The 17,505-nt window shown below is 59.3% G+C and overlaps 1 protein-coding gene across 1 annotated transcript in view; it reads right to left on the bottom strand.

The window, feature by feature from the left end:
* Positions 1 to 17,505, bottom strand: part of TTYH2 (tweety family member 2) — a 31,166-nt gene that overhangs the window by 3,040 nt on the left and 10,621 nt on the right. Inside the window, exons 4-13 of the mRNA XM_045569816.1 lie at positions 13,635 to 13,855; positions 10,567 to 10,662; positions 10,049 to 10,121; positions 5,560 to 5,629; positions 5,228 to 5,283; positions 4,695 to 4,787; positions 4,371 to 4,463; positions 2,834 to 2,976; positions 1,983 to 2,168; positions 1,384 to 1,462 (exon numbers count right to left, since the gene is read on the bottom strand). Coding sequence (XP_045425772.1) covers positions 1,384 to 1,462; positions 1,983 to 2,168; positions 2,834 to 2,976; positions 4,371 to 4,463; positions 4,695 to 4,787; positions 5,228 to 5,283; positions 5,560 to 5,629; positions 10,049 to 10,121; positions 10,567 to 10,662; positions 13,635 to 13,855 — 1,110 coding nt within the window. The remainder of the gene's footprint in view (positions 1 to 1,383; positions 1,463 to 1,982; positions 2,169 to 2,833; positions 2,977 to 4,370; positions 4,464 to 4,694; positions 4,788 to 5,227; positions 5,284 to 5,559; positions 5,630 to 10,048; positions 10,122 to 10,566; positions 10,663 to 13,634; positions 13,856 to 17,505) is intronic.

Below are 17,505 nucleotides of genomic sequence, written 5' to 3'. Positions count from 1 at the left end.
CCAGGCTGGGATTTAGCAGGTGCTCACTCTGGATGCAGGCTCCCACCAGCCCACTCGCCCTTCCTGAGGACCCCAGAAAGACCTTGTCCCCTGGCCCTTTCTTATAAATGCCACAGCTCTGTACAGAAGGTGAGGTGGAAGGAGGCGTAAGAAATTAACCAGGTCACTGTCCTAAAGCACTTACTGTGCACTTCACACACACACTCTATCGACCAATTCCTCCGACACTCAGACCACCTATGAGGGATATGCTATTAATTACATCCCCAATATACAGATGGGGAAACCAAGGCACTAAGTGACAAAGTACTTGTCCAAGGTCACAGAGGCCATAAGCAATGAGCTGGGATTTGAATCTAGGTATTTGGCATTGGAGTCTGTCCTTGAACCTCAATGATCTACTGTCTCTATTTGCAGCTCTGTCTCAGCCAATACTGCTGTTTGTGACCTTCAGATACTTCCCTGGGATAAGAAAGGTCTTTTCTCCTCAAGTTGCCCACCCCTCACCCCTTGGGCTCCTGCCCTGAGGCTGCATCTCAGGTACCCTGGCTGGAGGTGGGCAAGGGGCACAGTCCTAGGGACACTGGCTGCTGAGCAGGACTGAGGAAGGCCGTGTCTTATATCAGCCGTCCTAGACACGACATCACAGCTGACCCACCCTCCAGCCCAGGGCTGTGCAGAGGCTGAGGGTTAAGGGTAAACACAAATCTGAAAAGAAAAAAAATTCCCTTAATTTTCCCTGGTGCAAAAAAGGGAAAGGGACCTCCCTCTCTTCTTGGAGGATTTCCTTTAGAAAACTTATTGTAAGTAATCTGTCCTTTTGAAATGCACGCAAACCTCTTTAAAGGCTAAACAAGACTCTTGCCAGTCTTACAATCCAGGAATGGCTTCTTAAGGGCCTGGGAGCCACCGCTCCGAAATGCAAACATGGAGGCAGACAGCACCTCATCCCCTGCTCAGGGACAGCTCACTCAGGGCTGGCTCCAAGTTGTGACCCCCTGATAGTTGTGGAAGTATGGGAAGTTTTGTTTTTCTTCTGGATAAAGGCAGTTGGCTAACAAGGATGGCTAACCCAATTACCAGGTGGACTTAAGGTGGACGAGTGTGACAAGTCCTCTCGCTTGAGGACAGGTATGCAGTGAGCTGTGTCTTGTGCCTACCCGGCTGCAGGAAAGGGTACGATTTCTTTCCATCTTTGCAATCTCCTTAGTGGACCGCCTGTGACAGCCAGGACAGTCTGGTTTAATGCTTATTCAGTAATAAAACTGTTTCCTTCTTTTCTACCTTTGTGGAGAGGATTCACCGGGTTGGCCGGAGGTTTTATCTCGAATTATTTCCCCAAGAAGGGCCAAAGTGGGGACGTGGCTGTGAAGGCCACATTACCGTCGGCGGAGGGGAGCCTCTCCCAATGAGCGGCACGTTCTCGTAGCGTGGGTTCCCACCGAACAGCATGGCTTGGTTCCTGCGGGGCAGAGAGGAGCGCTCAGGAGGGGACAGCATAGGGGGTGCATGCTTAATTCCCCCAGGAGGGGCCTGCGGAGTACATGCGGGAGTGGGGGCACCTGGGCTGGGGGCATGGAGAGGGACCACGGAGTGGAGGGCGTGTGGGTGCAAGACATGCGGAGGGGCACTCTGGGAGGCTGGGGACAAGCAGCAGATGGGCAACAGGTGCCGGGAGCGCTGTGGCCCACAGACATGCAGCTTCTCAGGCCGAGGACCCGTTCTGTGGGCTGTGGCCAAAGGCTGTAGCCTGACACCTACGGTGGGTTCTTTCCAGCACGTGTGGGTGGGAGGGGTGACTAGATACTCCCTGGGGGCCTTCCCTCCAGGCATCCCACCACCGGGGACCTTTGATGCCTTCTCCCCCCACCCGGCTCTGGGGATCCAAATATGCTGTCTGCAGACCCGGCTCCCCTCCAGGGCTAGGGGGAGCCGTCTGCCCAGCCGGGATGTGTGTGGGGCCCCGGGAGCATTTGCCGTACATGTACTCGGAGACGGGGGCGTTGGAGATGGTCTGGGCCGGGGGCTGCAGGCTGGTCTGGCTGCCCAGGCCGCTGCTGTAGCTGCAGAAGCTGCGAAGCTGCCCCCTCGGGGGGTTGTGGGCTGCGATGCGCCGGGCTTGCGGGTTAAAGGGGTCCTCATCGTCGATGTCGTCGTAGTCTCTGTTTCTATGAATAGAATGACAGGTAGAATCGGGTCAGCGTGAGGGGTGGGAGGCTCCCAGGCAGGTGGTCCTGTTCCACTTCCCAGTCTTTCCTCCCAGACTCTCTCTCTGGCCACGTGTGTCTCCTTGAGATTCCTCTAAATCACGGTCCTTGGCCCTGCCTCGCCCCATTCCCAACTTCATGGTCACCTCTTCCAGGCAGCCCACCACGCTAACTGCATGCACATGGGTCCTCCCTACCCTGCTTCCTCTTGCCTCATCTGCTGAAACGCCACCTTGCCCTGTCTATCTCCTCAATGAGCCTGTGGTTCCCTGATGACAGTGACACAATTTATCCTTCTTGGTATTCCCTGGGGCACTCCTCCCAGCACCAGAATCTGTCATCATTGCATGTTGCAAAGTCCTGCTGAGGAAGAGAAGCAAGGGATGCCAGCCTGTGGCATGATGGCTGTCACCACCTCGGTCCCAGCTCCTGCCCTGGGGCTCCCTTTGGGGATCTTTGGGGGTCTGTCTGGACTCCTGGGGAAGTGTCTGTAGATGTCCGGCCGAATGTCTGGGCCCCCTCCTGTCCTTCTCAGTCGCGGGCTGTGGGCTCTCGATGATCACAGGGCAGAGCCTCCCGTGTGCTGCCCCGGGAAGCCCCCGGCCTGCAGGAGGCCCCCTGCCCACCTGGTGGTAAAGTGCTTCCAGGCCTGCGGCCCCGCACAGATCATGGCAGAGAAGGCGCAGGCGGCCAGGAGGGAGAAGAGGCCGAGGTAGAGCAAGCCCTCGAGGCCGTCGTAGCAGATGCCGGCAAGGGCGTCCAGGTAGTCCTGGAGGAGGAGGAGGAGGAGGAGGAACGTGCAGTTGGAGATCGAACGGGGGCAAAGCCTGGGTCTGAGCTTTTCTCCGGAAGCCCCCTTCCCCTAGCCGGGACCCGGGGCGTCCCAAGCACCCCGTACGGCCACTCAGGGTCCACGCTCTGGAGCCTCACGCCACGGGGCTTCTTGGGTTCACTCTATAAATATTTCCTGAGCACCTACTGTGTGCCAGGCATGGAAGGGCTGGCTCTGAACAAGACAGACAAAGCTGCAGGGTGCAGGGAGCCAGAGACAGGTGGCAGGTAAGCTGAGCCCAGATGGCAAGAAAGAGAACGAGAAGACAGGCCAGCAGGAGTCGGGGCCGGAGGGCGCAGGTCACGCTGGGCCTCGCAGGGCAAGAGAGGAGTCTGGACTTTACCATAAGGGTCAGGAGACATCGGAGGGGTTGGGAATGGAAGGGACGTGATCTGATTCATTTTTTTAAAAGGACCGCACTGGCTGCTGGGTGTGAAAGGTCACGGGTGGCAAGGGGGCGGAGGAGCAGGACTGGCCAGTGGGGGCAGCCGTGGGGATAGAGAGAAACAGATGGATTCAGGATGCACCTGACAGCACAGCTGCTGGGACCTGCTGAGGGACTAGACGTGGAGGGAGGGGAGGGGACACAGGCCGTCCCCTGTTCCCAGCTCTGAAGTCAGACTACCAGGATCCAAACCCAAGTCCTTGACTTGCTGGCTCTGGGCTCTTCAGTGGGCTACTTTGTAGAGATACCCATACACACACGCACACGTGTGCACACATATCTATGTCCATCCATCCATCCACAACACACTCACGTACGTGTAGTTTAGTTGCCTTACAAGTAAAACTTCCCATGAAATAACATGCATTTCACAGTATAACTGTGAGGACTAAACGACACATTGGATATAAAGTGCACAGAACAGGGCCAAGCACGGCGTTGGCAGCCACGATCCTCACTACGACTATTTGCTCTAAAGCCACAGGGACGTGAAAGCTGTGGACACGCACTGCCCGCTGCTTGGGGGCAGGGCCACTCACACATTCCCATGTGTTCCCTGCACCATCGTGTCTGTCTGATACTCCAAGTGCCTGAGAAGACGACACTGGGAATGGGACTGGGACATCAGGTGGTGAGATGGGTGCACCAGATGGCCGGGAGTCTGGACAATGGGGAACGGCCTCCCTTGTGTTGGTCAGGGTTCCCCAACATTCCTGTCCCCGACCACTGGTCACCTTTACTGAGGCCTTGTGCCAGCCACTGGAGAGAAACCAGAAGCCAGGCACCTCCTCCTCTTCCCACCGCACGGCTTCAGCCCTGCTCCTGGGTCTGAGGGGAGCCCAGGCTGTCACCCTTCCACACCCCCACGCCCCAGGGCGCCTGGCACCTTGTGCAGCCCTCGGCAGTCCAGCATGGCTGTCAGCTGGTGGAGGCTGGACTCCGACGAGTTCAACAGGAGCTGGACCCCAAGCAGATCCTTCTGGAGCAGGGAGAGAGAAAGAGGCAGAGCATGAGCCGCGAGGGGCAGCAGGCAGCTAAAACCACAGCAGCAGCTGTGCAGAGGCCTTCAGCGCCCAAGGGAGGGGCCCAGCTGCCAGGGGAGGGGATGCAGAGGTCTGGCCCTGGGGCGGGGGCTGTGGCAGGAGAAGGGGCTGTTAGGGTTCACCTGGGGCCCCCTTCTTCCTGCACAGATGGGAAGCGGCCGCCTTACCTCTGCAGTGGGGAAGAGGGACACAGCAAACTGCAGCAGCCCCGAGACCTGGATCTGCATGGTGGTCAGCGAGCGCTGGAAGACGGTCAGTGTCTGGGCCGGGAGAGACACAGCCCTGCCATGAGGCTCCACCTCCCAGGAGCCCTACGGCGACCGCGGGGCTGGCGCTCCTGTCCCCCGGCTGGCTGCAACTGCCCAGGTGCATCCTGACCATGGCCTTTCCCGCCCGCAGGAAGCCTCCCTCCTCCCTCCGGCTTCTTGAGCACTACACAGTCCTCTCGCTTCTTGCTGCCCAGATGTGGTCCTCGGGCCGGCAGCATCGGCCTTGCCTGGGAGTTTGTGAGCAATGCACAGTCTCGGCCCCCCCCCAGACCTGGGGCACAGCATCTGCAGGTGAGCCAGCTCCCGGGTGAGGTGCACACACGTTAACACGTGAAAACCACCAATCCACACACTGACCGAGAGCGTGGCCCCCCTCGGGGAAGTGGCTAAGGAGCAAGGGCAGGGTGAGGGCGGGTCTGGGCGGGCCGTACCTGCTGGAAGGGGCTGCTTCCACGCTGACTGCAATACAGGTAGTAGCGGGTCACCTCTGCAAGGCAGTGGCACTGGTGTCAGGCAGCTCAGAAATGGCCAGACCCTCTACCATCCTCACGGCCAAGCCTGGCCTTCCTCCCCATCCCCGAGCTCCCAAAGGGGGTGGTTTCTAGGAAATGGCCCGGAGGACCAGCTGGATCTGAAATTATGGGCAGGAGGGGCTGGGTGACCAGAGGACTGAAAGAGGTAAGTAGAGGCACAGTCTGGCTGGCCACGTGGGCCCAGCTGAGCACACAGAGCTGCTCTGACAGCAGAGGCCCAAGAGCATTACCTGTGCTGATGTGGCCCTGCGTGACGTTCAGGATGAAGGTGTCGGGGGCTGCGCAGAAGTCACTGGTGCCCTGAGTCGGGGAGAGACAGGAGAGGGCGGAGGAAAGTCTGACACTGAGGCCCTGGGAGGAGCCAGGCCCCTGGCGCTCACTCCCAGATGGCAGAGGACAGAGTCGGAAGCAGCCTCCTGGGTCCGCATCCAGACTCTGCCCCTTCCCGGCCTGGTCACCGTGGGCCACTTACTGATTCTGTCTGCACCCGTTTCCTCGTCTGTACCGTGGAGATAATGCTATTTACCTTATGGACTAATGCACAGAGTGTTCTGAAGAGTGACAGGGACAGGGAGCATGTCAACTAGTACTCTTATTCCTAAATCCCTCTTGTGGGACAGACCCTCAGGGGCGGTGAGCCCGGGCCCGGGGCAGCTGTGGGCTGTTGGCAGGGCTGTGTGGCCTCGTTTGCTCATCTCTGTTTTATCTTTTGTCTTGCTGTCCTCTCTAAAGAATGAGGCCAGCGCCGAATCCACCCATGAGCCGTCATGTGCAGGTCCTCACCTGCTGAGACAGGGCGTGGGCAGGACACGGGGCTGGGAGTTGGAGGACACAGCCACTGACGAGCGTGGGGACCTGGACCTGCAGCACGGCCTGGCCAGGAGGCCACTGAGGCCCATGCAGCTGAGTGGGAGCAGACATAGGCCCTGGGAGAGGTGGCAGCAAGGACGTGTCCTCTGAGCGAGGCCCACCCACCCCAGATCCAGCCTGGGGTGCCCTTGGGACTGGGTAAGGGGACACCTTTCTGAGTAGCCAGGTGAGCTCCAGTCCTTCGGCCTGTTCCTAGGGGCCACCCTTCTTCTGGTGCAGGCTCCTGGGCAGGTGACCCCTCTGATGGCCCTGCTCTGCCAGTGACCCTGTCCCCTTTCAGGGGCCACTGCCTCAGGGTCCACACTAGAACACCACTCATTCCCTCACCAAATCGCTAAGTATTTACTGAGTACTTCCCGGGTGCCATGCAGGGTTCCGGGCACGATACAGTGGCAAGCCGCGTCACAGTACTAAGGTCTAGAGAATGTGTGTGGGGGCAGCCGGGGAGTAACGTGTCCCCAGGTACAGAGCTTCCCAGCACCCCACGTGTGCACACACACACACACACACACTCCAGACTCGTGGGTGCTCAGGACCCTGGGAGAATTGCTGCATACACCAACCACTAACGTTAATAATAAATCAGCCAGGCTTCCCGTCCGTCAGAGCCGCAGCGCCAGCAGGTCGGTGGCGCGCTCCCACCCCCGGCTGCAGTGGCAGAGAGAAGGCAGCCAGGCCCGGGTCAGGGCTGCGGAAGCCTTGGGAAAAATAGCGTGAGGCCACCGTATCAGTCTGGGTCACCCCCAAGAAGTTTGGATCCGAGGAGGGAGAGGGACAGGAGCCCGCTGTCCAAGGCTCCACCAGCGATGTGGCCTTCCTCCCTCCCCCCACCCCTCCCAGCCACGCCCGCTCTTCAGAGCCTTCTGCTGCCCCCGAGCCTATGTCTCCTGGGACAGGTGCATCAGCATGGCTTGGGGTGTAGGACTTAGTGAGGCGTCAACTCACTGTTAGCAAAGACAAGCGCCTGCATGTGTGTGTGCATATGTACATGTGCATGCATGTATGTGTGCATATGTACGTGTACGTGCATGTGTCTGTGCATATGTACGTGTGTGTGTATGTGCGAGTACACACGCTTCATTCATGTGATGGGGGTGGGGATGCAGGGGGGAGAGGAGAGGACGGGGGCACCAGGCCCAGACGGGGCAGGTGGGAGAAGCTGCCCAGCGCCCAGCCCAGGTGGTGGCTGAGGCTGCAGGCGGTTCCCAAGAAAGGGGGTGAGAGTCTGCAGGGCTCCCGTGACCCTCACACGATGGTAACAAATGTGCAGGGGGCCAGTGGGGGCCACTGTTTACTGGGCATTGGCTGTGCGCCCCCCAGGGACACACCCACTCATCTCTTCCTTCATGGCCCTGCGAGGCAAGTCCTTGCATCCTCCCTGTGTGCACAGGAGGGAACTGAGGCACGGAGGACTTCAGTAACTTTTCCACTGCTGGGAAGGGGTTCAGGGGGTATGTGGGCCCAGGCAGGGGGCTCCAGAGGCCACACTCTTACCCTTTGACTCAGGGAGGCTGGCCTGGCTGTCCCGTTGGTGGCTGAATTCCCCTGGAGCACTTCATCCAAGGTGCTCTGTGGCAAAGCACCTGCTCGATGAATCCCCTTCCCCCCCTTCCTCCTCCTTGGCTGTCCTCCCCGCCCCAGGCTGTACTGCTGGGAGGTGGCTGACTCAACCCCTCCCTGCGGCCACAGCTAGACCCTGCCCCCCACTTCCCCCACAGCCTTCACATCTGGGCAGGGACCCAGTTGTCAGGGCTGGGAGAGGGCCCTGGGTCCCACCACTGGAGGACAGCACCCCTCTGCCACCCCCCTAACTAACCACAGCACTGGGTGGGCCCTGTGTGCTGTTATCATGGGTGACCCTGGCCGGCCCCCTGCACCCTAGAAGCTGCCATCCAGCCAAGACGCCCCTCCTGTCCTCTCCCCGTGTCTGCATGCGTCTCTGAGTCCATGTGAAGCGTGCTGGAAGCTTCTGTGGCTCAGACTCATGACCACACGGGGTGGCCACGGGGCCTGACGGCTGAGAGCTCTGTCCCCCAGGTCGCACCTACCCCCCTCTCTCTGTACCCCCTGGAACAGATCTCAGGGGCAGTGCTCGGTCCTCTCGGGGGCCCTTACTGGAAGGGCAGGAAGGGGTGGCCTTGTCAGTCCTCTGGCCTCAGAGCAGGGTGGCATTGGGAGGCCACACAAAAGCTCTCCACAATCACCCAGCCAGCCTGCCGCTGCCCTCCCGCCTCCCGCTTCCTATTGAAATGCAGCAGCCTCTCCAGCCCCGTCAAAGGCCCATTCAGCTCTCCCCACACGCCCCTCTCTCACAGGGGCCTGACTGAAGGAATTAGGGAAAGGCCTTTCTGCCCAGCTCCCCACATTCCAGGGCACCCAGCTGGGAGATTAAATCGCCTCTGGTTTCTGTGCACACTGGAGCTGGGAGGGAGCCCACGCCCCCGGGGCAGCTCACGGTACAAGCTGGAGGCCACCACCCCCTCCAGAAGGCAGAGGCTGCCCAGGGAGCAGAGCCGAGCTCCCCTGTGCTTGCACTTGGCCGCGGAGGAGAGGCTGCCCGCCAGGCAGCCGTGCACGTCGCTCAGCAGTGGTACTACTTACAGCCCTCCCAGCTCCCGACGCCATCAGGATGCTTTGGGGCGTGACCGGGGCCCTCCTGCCCTGCCCCTCTCTCTCCCAGTCCTTGGTCCGTGGCCACTGCATGGGGGGTGGGGCAAAGACCGGAGAGGCCACCTCCTCTCCCTCTGCACAAGCCTCTGCCAGAAGCTGCCGTGCCAAGCAGCACCAGGGTCCATTCATTCATCCTGAGGGCATCGTGGAGGCAAACTGCCCAGTGCAGAGCTAGTGGCCAGCCCCCAAGTCACTGGGCGAGGCATGAGTTTGGTTAGGGGCTTCTGTTCTGAGCCCCCATCTCTTAATCCCTCAGGCTGCTAAGTCAGAACAGATGCAGGTCACGGTTAGTTTGTGGCCCTTGAATCAGCGACGGGTTCCTTGAAACCTCCTGGTCAGTCGTGCGCTCCTCTGTCCCATGTGCACATGGATGCGTGCGCGTGCGTGCACACACACACACACACACACACACACACACACGCACACACACACACACATACACACACAGCATGCACCTCCACCTCACTGACTCCCGCGGGGCTGCAATGACCCGCCTACAAGTCTTGCTTCTGAAGGCGGGGGCGTGGTCAACAGAAAACATCAAGTCCTCCCTTTTCTGCAGCCACAGCCTCTGGCGCCACACCGCAAACCGTCAGCTGAGCGAACAAAGAGCCTCCTATGCATGGCCTAACGCCAGTGTTAGATCTATGAAAGACCAAATGCACCCACATAGGAAGCCCCCCACTTTTTTTTAAAACATTTTTAACACGTGGGCATCCAGAAACATACACCACGTGCACTGCAGACTGTGTGTGAGCCCAAGGTCATGGGACGGGAGGAAGCCCAAGGCCACATCCCACACGCCAGGGTCTGGGAGCTGGCAACGGGTGAGCCTTTGAAGCCGGGGGCTCCTCTAGCCTCATCCCTGCCAGCCCCGTCAGTCCTTCACACCCAGAGAGAAGCCACCTGGTCACCCAGGCATGCCTGGGTAAGCGGTGCTGTCTTGTCTACTTGGTTCCCACCTTGGGCAAGCCCCTTCCCTTCTCTGGGCCTGTTTCCCCACCTGTGAGGCCGGGGGGCTAGTCCAGATGACCCAAGTCCCTCTGGTTCTGAGATGCCGGGATTCTAGATTAGGGGCTGTGACCGGAAGCTGGCCCTGCCTGGGGCTCTGGACAGGACACATCATCAGACAGACTGTCCTGGCCAAACCACCACCACCCACGGCCCCCGCCAACTCACCACCGCCGCAGCAGCGTCCACGGCCAGGGAGGCCCAGCTGAGGAACAGGCTCAGCACCCCACAGCACAGCATCCTAGGGGAGAGGCAGACGCTGGTGGAGTCCCGGGCAAAGGCTGGCAGGCGTCCCCCTGTGGTGGCTGCCACCCCACCAATCCCCAGCGCCCTCCTCCCGGCTGCCATCCTGCCCTCCCTGGCTCCAGCCCTTGCAGAGGTTCTGAAGCAGCCTTGGTCCCTGCCCTGACGTCGCCTGCTGGCTGCTGCCAGGAGCTGGTGAGACTGGGCACAGCTGGGGGCTCTGACGCCTGGGCCCAGGTTCCTCCAGCTGCTCAACAGGGAAGCACAAGAGCATGGTGCCTGCTTGGTGACCAGATGGTGACTTGGCGGCTGCTGTCTCCCCTCGGCTGGCTGCTTCAGGCAGCCTGGCTGCTGCCCCCCACTCTGGGCCTGGCCAGGCCCTTATCCCTCTGACGCTGGCACCTTGCCCAGCTCTGTCCCGGCCCACAGGCAGGGCTACTCACGAGGCCAGGAGGCACTTGGAGCGCTTGGCCAGTCCCAGGCAGGCGATGAGGCAGATGACCACGTCCAGGATGAAGAGCAGGAGGTAGGAGAGCCACCTGGGCAGGGGATGGGGATGGTCAGGGCAGCAGGCAGAACTCCCTGCCTGCCGCCCACCTGGGAGGCCCACACAGCAGCCCCCAGGCCGACCCGACCCCTCATGGCAACAAGCTGCCCAGAGCCAGCAAGCACCCGCGCACATGGGCTGAAGGACTCTGCAGGGGCTGGGGGGCTGCACCCACGTTTCTGCCTGGATGAAGCTGTCACCTCCCACCCCCTGCCTCAACCTCATGGCCAAGTGTGAACCAGCACTGTGCGCTGGAACTTTCTGCAGTGGTGAACTGTTCTAAATCTGTGCTGTCCACTCTATCTGCCACCACCCACAGGTGGCTACCGAGAACTTGAAACGTGGCTTGTGCCACTCAGGAAATGAGTTTTTAACTTTAGTGTTAACTAAATTTAAATAGCCACATGTGGCTAGCGGCTTTCTCCTGATGCAAGAGCCACATGAAGTTGCTGACCTCTCCTTCCCAGCAGTGGTTTTCTCCTGCACTAACACACAGCGGGCAGGCAGGAGTCTGGGGTGTGGGTAGGGAGGGGGTGCGGCCGGCAGACAGTGACACAGAGGCTCCTAGTAGGGGGGCAGGGGGGGCAGAGGGAGTGAGCTGGAGGCCCCTTTGACAAGTGAGGTTCTTTCCAATTTTGTGACTCAAGGGGACTAATCAAAGTCCTCGACCCCCACACAGAGCAGGGGGCAGCCCACGGTAGGTCTCTGGGTTCCCAGGAATGGGGTCGGGGACTTTGGGGAATGGGCAGAGCCCACCCTCCACTCGCCAGAAGCCACCAAGGAGCCAGTTTTCTCAGACTCAGAGCTAGAAGGAAGCTCGGGAACCACCTAGCTTGGGATCCCATTCTACAGATTGGAAAACAGAGGCCATCGTGCAGAGAGCCTGGTACAGGAATTCCAAGGACAAGACTGTCCACCTCGACCCTTCCCACAGGGGACACAGCCAGCCACGGGGATCCTCTCCAAACACTGGCTGCACGTTTCAGACCTAAGATTCCTGGTTACTGCCCAGCCCTGCAGGAAATCCAATTAGGGCTGCTTCCAACCCGCTGTCCGCAGTGTGATCCGAGCACTTTCTCTGCGTCCAGGCCTAATGTTGTAGGGCTTCCTGGAAACTGCTCCTTGAGGTGGAGGCGTCTTCCCGGAGGAGCCGGGCGGGGGCCGGCGGGGGTGTTCTAACCCAGAACTCGGCTCTCCCACTCCCACTCCCGCGCCTCCTCCCCCACCTACTTGGCCAGCCCAGCCCTCGTGCAAAAGTGCTCAGACACATTTGCTCAGCTGATGGCTCTGCTCAAGAACCACCCCAAAAGCAAAGATGGGGGGCCCTCCAGAGCAGCCGGGCTGAGGCTGGGTAGCAGGCTGGTGAGGGGGCTGCTGGCACAGGGAAGGCTGTGCGAGGGGGGAGGCAGGTGCGACCCAGACTAGACCTTTCCTGCCCCTACCTACATAAGGGGTGGGCGCCGGGGGTCACGGGGACCCCCCAGTAGCCCACACTGAAATAGCAGCTGCGCAGGTGCCACCACCCTTCCCCCATTTTTAATGAAATCATTAATAAGCCCCTTTTGATATGTCACTGCTGACCTATTTCGTCAGTGCCATTGTCAAAATGCCCACGAAGCCCTTAAATGTCCAGGGTCCTATGCTAGGTGCGCTGGGAGGGAAGAGCCAGGCGGAAACGGACACCTTTGTGCCCCCACCCGGACATAAAGATTCTGAAGGCTCAGGCAACAAATGGCCCACGTGGCACAGGACTCGTCAGAGACCGCTGTTTGGGCCACAGGAGGTCACAGGCAGTTCTTAGAGTTGGCAGTTTCTATCTGTCCCTTGGGAGGAAGCACTTTTGCTCCTAAGTATCTACCTGCTGGGGAGTTAGACCCAGGCTCCCTTCAATCCAGTGTCCATGACATTGTGGAAATGCAGGGGATGGGCAGGCCGGGGAGGCAGGGGACGGGGAGTGCCGTCCGGAGCTGGGGACTTCACGAGCGCCCCTCCCTGGGGCCCTGCCATCTCCTACTCTCGGGAAGGGGAGAGGCCCCTGGACTCCGTCCAGCAGTGACCTCCTTGGGGGGGCGCTTTATAACACACGGGGATAAATCCAGAAAACCAGAGTAAGTCGTGCACTGTTGGGGTAGAGGTTCTGAGCTTTGTCAATGGCATGAAGGGGTGGGGGTGCTGTCCAGAGAGCTGACACTTGTTCCGCATGACTCAAGTACCCACGCCACCCTCGAGCCTGCTCCATGCTAGGCGCCGGGCCCTGGGAGCGCGATGACCTGCACTTCACGAGTGACTTCTCTCAACTGGGAGTCACATAGAGGCTGAACTCCCATCCTCGGCTCTCCCCAGAGCAACCTTCGCTAGACCCTGCACCTGGAGGGAGGGCAGCTGTCCCTGTGCCCCGTGCTTTCACCCGGGATGGGCACAGGGGAGACGTGAATGGACCCCAAAGGTTAGGACGTGAGTATGAGCTTGTGCACCCGAGTGAGGGTGGGAAACGTGGGGGCGGTGCCTCTACAGACTGAGGCTGGGGCACGCTGGGGTGCTGGGAAGCTCATCAGGGGAGGTCCCACACAGACAAAGAGGCCTCCACCTCCCCAGCCCCCTGCACCCCTGTGGCTTAGTGTGTAGGTCCAGGGGAGCCTGCCTCATAGGCCCCAGTGGGTGAGGAAATTATAAACCACGTGGCTTCACCCAGCACCAGCCACGGAGCATGCCGGTCTGGGAGAAGCACCTTGCACATGCTGGAGGCCAAGTCCAGGCTTCAGCGCTGGGACTGAGGGCACACTGGCTGCCTGTCTGTCAAGACGGCTATTCTGCCTGCCCACCACTCGGCCCCTGCAAGCTCCTGTGTCTTCCTGACGTTGGCTGATGGCTTACTAAGACACGTCTCTGCCCAGGCCCCAAACGCAGGTTTGGACGAGGGAGCCAGGCAGCCCCGTCACCTTCCCTTGCGCCACCGCCCCTCACCTGTAGTACTCCACGTAGCTAGTCTGGTCGGACAGCTCGGTCAGCTCTGTGGTGGCCTCCCTCCACACGGGCAGTCCTGAGAGCTGGACAACGATGTTGTCCGCCATCTGCTGCATGAACTTCAGGGTCTGCATGTAATCCCCCCGGGCAGCAAAGATCTCGCTGAGTCGGGCCAGGTGCTGCTCTAGGTCCACCTTCATCTTCTGGGTGGTTCCGGAAACCTAGGGAGGGGCGCGGGGCGGGGACAGTATTGTGAGTCTGGCCCTCGGGTGGGGAGAGCCAGGGAGGTGACGTTCCTCATTCTCATTGTGGAGGAGGAGATCTGTGCAGGCAGCAAGAGGCGGCTTGCTCAGGCTCGAATGGACACACCACACCGCGCCCGGCCTGAGGATCTCAGGAGCCCACGGCCCCGGAGGGAGGACCAAAGGCAAAGGCTCCAATAGCCACCCAGCCCTCGTGTCCCTCAAACCAGGGGACAGGCCCTGACCTGGCCTCAGTCAGGACCTGGGCTTCAAGACCCAGTGCCTTCCAATAAAGAGAGGTCCAGATGGGAAAACCAACAAAATAATCAATTTTTCTGACAGTTTGGATTATGAACTCTGTTTTAAAGAAAGAAAATGTTTAAATGAAAGAGTTCCTATGTTGCTACCTTGGCCTCTTATTCCCTTAACAGGATTTCTAAATCTCCGACAAGAGCAAGGTTTTGCTGTTGGACCTACGCACAGGCAGAACCATTGGACTTCGCAAAAACAAAACAGTCTCAATCTTGTCTCTGAAGAGCCTGGACACAAGGCAGGAGGAGGAAACCAGTGGCTTCTCTGTGTGTTCACGTGTCCTCCCTGGACGTTTGTCCCACCAGGTGGGTGGACAGGCTCCTGTCCCTTGGCTGGGCCACAAGGGCCTGAGGTTGAGCGGACCTCGAAGGAAGCACCTGTCTATGCGAAGGTGGAAATGGAAGGACGACGGCTGTGACCATCCCTGCTGGCTTCCAGAGGGCACAGGGAGACCTGGTACTGGCAGGGGCTTTCTGACAGCCGGGGGTGCCCGCAGGGCCCGGAGGCACAGCCTAGCAGCCCCGAGCGCGTGGAGCCTGCATGCTGGCAGCCAGGGGAAGAAGGGCTTTGCTGTTCTGAAACCGTCAGCCGAACCAAGAAGCACAGCTGGCTGGGAGAGGGCAGAGTGTGCTAATCCTCATCCAGCAGCCTGCAGCTCCCGCAGGTCCGGGAGACAAAAACAGCATGCGAGAAGGGGCAGAAGCTTCCCCCAGCGAGAGCAGCAAGCAGGCCGATCAGATACCACTCCCGGTGGCAAACTGGCTGCATTGTGGGGACTTAACGTCAACTGTGTGGCCTTTTACATCTGCACGACACTGGGAGTTCCTGGTTCTAGGAAAGAGAATAGCTCTTTGTTTCATTTTGTTTTGTTTTTACAATGTCAGCAGCTTGTTCCGTTTTCGGGCTTCTGTTTGGTTCCTTCGAGCTGGAGAAGGACTAAGATAGCAGCGTATGGAGACGCCACGCCAGAGTCAGCAGCTTGCGGCACAGGGACAAACCCCACGCCGTGTAAAAGCACATCCCATAACCAAATGCCACCCTAGTAAACTCTCCTGTTTAATTTGCCAAAATAAATGTACAAGAGCTTTGTAACCATCGACACAAATGGCACTATTATCAAATGATAACATGAGCAAACCCAGCAATAAATGTGAGGCTGTTATATTTCCATATTATATCAAACAGACTTCAGAGCAAAGGGCTATTAAAATTATTTGTATTGTGCAGAAAAAGGGGCTAAGTAAAAAAAAAAATTAAAAAAAATAATCTGTAAACTTTTTCTATAAGACCACTTTATTCTCCCTCTATAGCCTTACATTTTTACCTTTTCAATTTCTTAAATCTCTCCTTGAAAAAAAAAGAAAGAAAAGAAACATTTGCCAGGCCCTCCCTTTCTTCCTGATGTTTTCCCATAGGAAACAAAACAAAAGAAAAAGAAAAATAAGAATTACAACATTGATCAGTTCATGGCTCCCCCATTTCTCCACACCACCTCAATTCCAGAGGCTCAGTACACAGTGCTCTGCCCTGGGCAGGGTGGGGTGCCCTCTCCCAGGGAGGAGAGAGAGAAGCTCTGAGAACAGGAGGGCTGGGTCAGCTCCCTGGCTGGGCGGGGTTAGGGACCCGCTGGAGGTGGTGGGAACTTGCCCGCAGGATGGAGCAGCGGTTCTCAAAGTGTGGTCCCTGGGCCAGCAGTTTGGCATCACGTGGGAATCATCACGGATGCTCGCTGTCAGCCCCAGATCTACCGAATCATAAACTCCAGGGGCGGGGCCCTCCAGGAGGTTCTGACACAAGCTCTAGTTTGAAAACCTCTGGGAGGGAGGAAGCTCCGGCTTAAGGAGGTTGTTTGGAAGGACAGACAGGCCGGATCAATGGGGGTGAGGGGTTGAAACCAGGAGGCCTGGGCTCCGGTTCTGCTCGTTTTCATCCTGGGGGCAGCAGTGTAACTTCCTGTGCCTCAGTTTCTTCACCTAAGTGTTGCTCACAGTCTGCTGCAGGCTCAGATGAGAGAGACTGGGGGGGGGGCTCCTGCCCGCCAGAACACAGGGCACAAACGCCAGGCAGCAGAGCCCCTGGGGCCGCTGGTGCACAGGGCCCCTTCGCCAGGTGGCCAGATCCACAGAAGGGCCTTTGCCCACCTGTCACCCACAAATGACTCCTTTCTGACCCCCCAAATTGGGGTGTGCAGCTGATCCAGAACTCTGCCAGGCCTCCAGACCCCTGAGCCACCCCCTACCCACCTGGCACAGGCTTCCCTTTGGACAGAAGGGCGCAGGCATGGGGCTTCCAGTCCAGTAAACGGGGGCTTGGAGCAGGGCCACCCAGCTGCCTGATCTGGGCTCCAAAAGGCCCACGTACACGCCACCTGACCTGTCCTCCACTGCCCCCATCCAGCCTCTGTGGCCCACAGCCTCCCACCCCAGCCTCTGCACTGCACGGTGGTTAATTACTATAATAGCACTCAGATAAGAGTCGCCCCTGCCGGAGTGCACTCTGTGGTTTGCCAGGCACTGTCACCAACATTACCTCGTCTAATGCCCACTTATCTGATATTTGGACTTCACCCCTCAGATCTGGGAAGCCCTCTAGGGTCTGCTGCCTGCCCTGGAGCCCCTGGGACTGGAGTCCGGCCTGGCTCACCCTAGAGGAGGCGGTGGACACCCACAGCCAGAAGCAGGTCCCGTCACAAAGCCCTGGGATGCCTGTCCTCATGTTTCAGTAACAGGGGAGAGGCCGAGGGCTGATCTCCAGGAACACATGACCCTTCCCTTTGGGGACACGGGGGATTCTGGACTTGCTGAGAAATGTCCAGACCTGGCCCTGGAGCACTCTTAGACCTTGGGGAGGATGGACCTGGCCTGGGGGGCTGTTCCCAGCTCACCTGCCTGCGCAGCTCCCACCTGGTGGGACGAGGACTTGAAGAGCTCAAGTTTTCCCATTAGGGTGGTTCTGGGAGTTTCCCTCAGCCAGTGACGTCAGGGCCCTGGGGGTTCCCGGGCGGGGCAGGGCAGGGGCTTCCTCCCAAGGCCAGGTTCCTTCTCTAGCAGTCTGGTGCTGGTGGCTGACAGGGGCAGACAGGGCCTAGAGGGAAGTGACCTTGGAGCCCTGCCCCACCAGGGCCTGGCGTGAGGGTGGGATACCCAGAGGGTGTGTTCCCCCAGCTGGGCCAGGCCACACCCCACAAGGCTATTCCTCAGCTCCTCCATCCCAGTCACCCTCCCCCACCTCAGGGCTGTCCTAGCCCCGCATCCAGACACCTGAGACATCAGCTCAGCAGGGGAGCTGGGCCCTGGGTGTGGACTGATCCTCAGCCC

This window comes from Lemur catta, chromosome 15 (genome assembly GCF_020740605.2).
Source record: "Lemur catta isolate mLemCat1 chromosome 15, mLemCat1.pri, whole genome shotgun sequence".
NCBI lineage: Eukaryota > Metazoa > Chordata > Mammalia > Primates > Lemuridae > Lemur > Lemur catta.
Note: the sequence above shows the minus strand (reverse complement) of the source record. Positions and strands in the feature narration are given on the sequence as shown.